At 34.8% G+C, this 5,173-nt stretch overlaps 1 protein-coding gene across 1 annotated transcript in view; it reads left to right on the forward strand.

The window, feature by feature from the left end:
* LOC108741449 (arylsulfatase B) overlaps positions 1 to 5,173 on the forward strand; it is a 43,016-nt gene that overhangs the window by 9,567 nt on the left and 28,276 nt on the right. Inside the window, exon 3 of the mRNA XM_018476265.1 lies at positions 301 to 482. Coding sequence (XP_018331767.1) covers positions 301 to 482 — 182 coding nt within the window. The remainder of the gene's footprint in view (positions 1 to 300; positions 483 to 5,173) is intronic.

Here is a 5,173-nt window from a genome sequence, read left to right on the forward strand (position 1 = left end):
AGATGAAGGTGTACCTAATCATGAAAGACACTAAAGTATTACTAAAAGAAACTGCTAATTCGTGTCCGTTTTCGTGATAAACGGTGTTGTTTAATGAATGAAATGAAAACTAGCCGAGCACTTACCAAAGATTTATTTGGTTACCGTACGAACAACTATTTATGAATAACAAAGAATACAACATAAATGAAAATAATAGCAATAAAAACAAAATGAAGTAAATTAATAAACGAAAGAAAAATCGTACAATTAGTTTGGCTTTCAACCGCTGTCTCAACACGAGCTAAACAATGCCTGCAGGAGACGTCGAGTCTTCTGGGGCCAGGGAGTCAGGGTTTCCACTGGGGCGGTTGAGTTTCTGGTGTGACGGTGGAGGACAAGCGGTGGTCGGTGGTAGTACCGTTTTCGGTACAGGATTGACAGGGACGTCAGTCACTGGGATGTCATGCGGCATAGGAATACGGCAGTGGTACAGTCGTCCCGTGTACTTGAATAATTGATATTCTATTCTAGAATGAGCCTGACCTACCTGCCCCCCCTTTGCTACGCCAATGACTTTAATTGAATAGCAATAGCAATCAAAATAAGTAGTGTCCGACCGAAAGTTCGGTTTCGGTTTCGGTCGAGTTTCGACAAAAAAACGAGTTTCGGTTTAGTTTCGGTTCCGGGGCAAACCTGCCGAAACTACGACCGAAACCGAAACTGCGTTCGGGAGTTCTCGCGCTCTGCTCGGTTATGTTCGGCGCGTTAAATTCCATTCAAGCGAAGTAGATTAGTAGACATTTCGCCGCGTCTAGGTGCATAATCATGTAGTGACTGGTTTGTGTTGATAATAGTGATTTATTTTGTTTTGTTTATTACTTAAATATTAAGTTCCTATACCTATTGTGATATTAGTTAACAATAACAAAAGTAATTTTATGTTTAATGTTACATAAAAAAAAGCATGAATAATCTTCAAAAGAAAAATGAGTCTAGTTTACTATACTTACTCAAATAAACATCTCACCTATTTTAAGTATTTTTAAGGCGCAATTAAAGTATTTCCTTAAATGAGGGGTTGTTATGTTGATTTTGATTTGATTATCAAAACTGAGACCGTTGCCGAAATTCGGTTTCGGTTTCGGTTTCGGTCGTAAAAACCAGTTTCGGTCGGACACTAAAAATAAGCATAAAATTATATCAAATGACAGCTCTAATTAATGTATTTTAGCAAGGCTTTAATTAAAATATAATAACACAATACATGTTTTTAATGTTACATACGATCTGCAAACAAGGAAACGACAATTACAATTTATTCTTCAGTTCGTTCCCTTTTACAAATTTTATTCATTATTATTTTATGGCATTGGTTTACGAAAAAAATTCGCTGGGAAAAAACTCTGGCAAAGTTCCCCCACGGAAAAAAATGTCCTAAAAAAGGTATCCCATCGTCACAAATCCATAGAAAATTATTGTAAACGAGACCTTATTCAACAGTTACCTACCAGAAGCATGGAACGTTTCTTAATAGCAAATGGTCATATACACTATTCCGTCCGATTTCAGCTGATTCCATAGTAAACTGCAATTAAATAGATTCGTTATATGTCCATACTTAAGGTCCCGGTTAAAATAATTTTTTGGAAATTTTCTTCCGATGGGACATTTTTTCTAGGTGCTTTTATCCGAGGAGAAATTTTTCCGATTCCTTTCTAGGGAGTTTTTTCCCTAAATTTTGCATGCGTGCGCTCAAGCGGCTAGCAAATCCTTGTCGGCGGCGCCTTTTGTGGGTGGCGGCCCGTAACATCGGCTTAAGTCAAGCGTAGCTGAGACAAGGTATAAGAATTATATAGTACCTAATACTCACACGGAGCCGTGCTCCAAACATCTTTAACTTTTAATATTTTTTTTTTGTATTTCCAAATAAACCTATCTCGAGTAATAGTATTTCCTGTTTGTTAAATGAGATCTGATCCTGCGCTGTTCTTTGCTCTAAGCAATAGTTTAAACTTCTATAGGCCATGCCCATCTTGAGTTATCTAAGTATCGAAAATCTAGTTTATTGTTTCTTATTTATACGGACAGAATAATCTTAGAAATATTACCATGCTCACCACCATAAAGAGGGTGCAAGAAAGATTTCAACAAATTCAATATTAGTCCAATAATTTATGAACTTTACTAGAGAATAAAGGAATTTTTACTGTGCTAGCACGGTAATTTGTTCATTGTCAGTTAAAGGCACCCATATTATGACTCAGCATGGTAATTTTTACAGGATTTTTCTCACCGTATATAACAATTAAGTATGTAGTATACAAATGACAAATCTCGTCATCAAGTTGTCGATTAAACAAAATCTAGTAACATATCATTTGCACAGATAAAACTTAGAAGTGTAAAGTACCTACTAACTAAAGTATAGAAAAGTTGAACAAGACACAAGGCACTAAAGTTTTAATCTATTTAAATTGTCGAAACTTTTGTTGGAATACTTTTAATACTCGTGGGTACAAGTTTACAAAACAAAGACTAAACCGAGCGTCAGTTGCTAAATTTAAATATTCCCACAGAAAATTGTTATATTAATGATAATTTATTACTGTTACACAGTTACACATGTTTCATTTTGTTTGTGGAGAGTTTTAAAATTCTGAGAAAGAATAAAATAGGGAAATAAATTCAGAAACAACGTAAAAAATATTTTCAGTTAGAAGGAATGCAAAAAGAAATATTATTGAGAAAAAAATTAACAACAAAGTCAAACACTGCAGTCTGAGATACTTAAGAAGGGGAGGATGTTTTTTTAATGAAAATGTACCTAATTCCATTTTGTTTACACATGAAGATTATGTAAACAGTCCAAATGGTGGAACAGCACGACGGCTGATATTGCAACAAATTATAGAGATGAAGGTGTACCTAATCATGAAAATTAGATTAGGTACTTTTTAAAACTAAAAGATAAACAGACAAATAAACACAAGTTTAAATAAGATACAAAAATAAAACGTTCCGGAAACTGTTCAGAAGGATCACATCATTGAAAAATGAAATTTTGAAAGTAACAAGACATCTGTATTTAAAAATCCTACAAAGATTTAAGATCATGAAGAGAATAAAGCAAAACAAAGATTCGCCCATTAACACTTTTCACAGAAGACACGTGTTTCGAGATACTGCTTCACATTAGAAGTGTCAAAACACTTGCCCGCTGTGGCAAATGTTATAGATAAGTAGGGTGAGTCTCCTTTTTTAGTTTATTTTTTTGCAATAGTTTCCAATGATGTCTACTTTGATTACGTGAATTGTTTAAATGATATTGAATAAGCAAATTAACAAGCATTTTTATAAGAACTCCATAATTTCTAGTAATGCGTTGATTTCTCATTCGGAAGGGACTTCATTTGCAGAGATATCCACAAAATGATTAGGAACCGAGTTTGTCAATTAACAAATAATGTTTGTGAAAAATGGTGTCCCTTATACCTATAGGTACTCACAAGTGAAAACGAAGTTCTAAAAAAAAGAAACTTTTGGGTGTTTCATTCCCACCAGCCAGTAATGCTGGTAGGCCGGCAGTCTTTCCGGACTACGCCGGAAGGTAGGGCAGAAGACCATCTTCAGCCTTCTTTCAGGAATCGTGGGAATAAGTGGGTGGTGGTTCGGGTGAGAAAGATGAGATGGACGAAATGAACACAGAAGAGAATAAAAGATTATCTGTGGAATATTACCGCCTCAGCATTTGCCTAAGTGATCCAAGGAAATCAGAGAAAAACTAGGACCCCCGTAGGAAAAATTTCCATTAAAAAAATGCCATTTAATTACCACTAATAATAGTTAATGGTAATAAATGGAGAATTGCCAATNTAGTCAAACTGTAATATTGTTGCGCCCCTGCTTAGGTCGCCCTGACGAACTTTATTTGTATTATTTATGTTATGTATGTGATTGGCTTTAGTGCTAGAATGCTCGTCTGCCACGCGGACGTCCTGGGTTCGATCCCGAGGCTGTGTAGTATTTTCTTTATGATACAATAATAGCACATATGTTTATCGTTTCTTTGACAGTATCCGTATAATATGAAAATTTGACATACTTACCTCGTACATTTTGATTATTGCAATTTCTTCTTTCACTTCACATTAACACTTCCCTATCTTCCCACTTATTTAAATTGGAGGAACGCAGTGGCGGACAAAGGGGAGTCGACTCCGGGCCTCTAGTTTTGCTTACCAGTCCGCCACTGGAACACATCTCCATAGGAGATCAACAGGAACGCGTGTTTTGGTAACCAAGAAAAGTTGTTAAGAGTTGGAGGACGTAAAATTGACAATCATGTCATTTACTGATTATTACATTTAAAATGTTGATTCTCGAGCAGCTATTTTGTTTTGACTTTAGCATAATATGACAGGATAGAAGAGTTATCATATGTTGATCTTGACATTAATAACAGCGTATACTACACGGGCTAAATTAAAAATTAAACAACAAATAAAAAAGATTAGAAGGCGATTATCAAAATAGAAAGAGATACAAATGGTGGCGTTTTAAATGACGTTATTTAGAAGTAGTTACGGAGTAATTAATGATGTATAAAAGAATGCATGGAATAGGTAATTAATATGAGGATACCTTTACGTGGAAAAAAGTGATAAAAATTCACATTTCCTTGACAATCCCACGGCTCTCTCACTCACCTGAAAAAAAAAAGAAGTACGTATTATTACCTTGAATTATACATAAATATGTACATTTAAATGTGTATGTATTGCACATGCGGTATAACTATTTTAAATCGTATGCAATTGCCTTCATCAACAATAATTTTTAATTTACGGTGTTATTTGAAATATCATGGCACATTAACTATATGGGACATCTAAAGATAGAACTATATTGTACAGGGTGAATAAACATCGTCATAAGGCAGGGGTCGGTAAACATTTATGCTGGAAGAGTCATTCGCAATAAAATTTTAGTTTCATGAATTTTAAAGAGCCACGAATTTTTAATTCGGCTTTTACATCTTATTAACTTCCCATTAGGAAGTTATTGTAATTGGGTCGAAAAGTGAAATCGGAATTTTCATTATATTTCCACGTTTTAACATATTAGTAGCATGCTAGCCAATTTTTTTGATGATGTGTGTATGTACGTACGTACGTACGTACGTACGTACGTA

Source organism: Agrilus planipennis, unplaced genomic scaffold, assembly GCF_000699045.2.
Source record: "Agrilus planipennis isolate EAB-ADULT unplaced genomic scaffold, Apla_2.0 scaffold278, whole genome shotgun sequence".
Lineage (NCBI taxonomy): Eukaryota > Metazoa > Arthropoda > Insecta > Coleoptera > Buprestidae > Agrilus > Agrilus planipennis.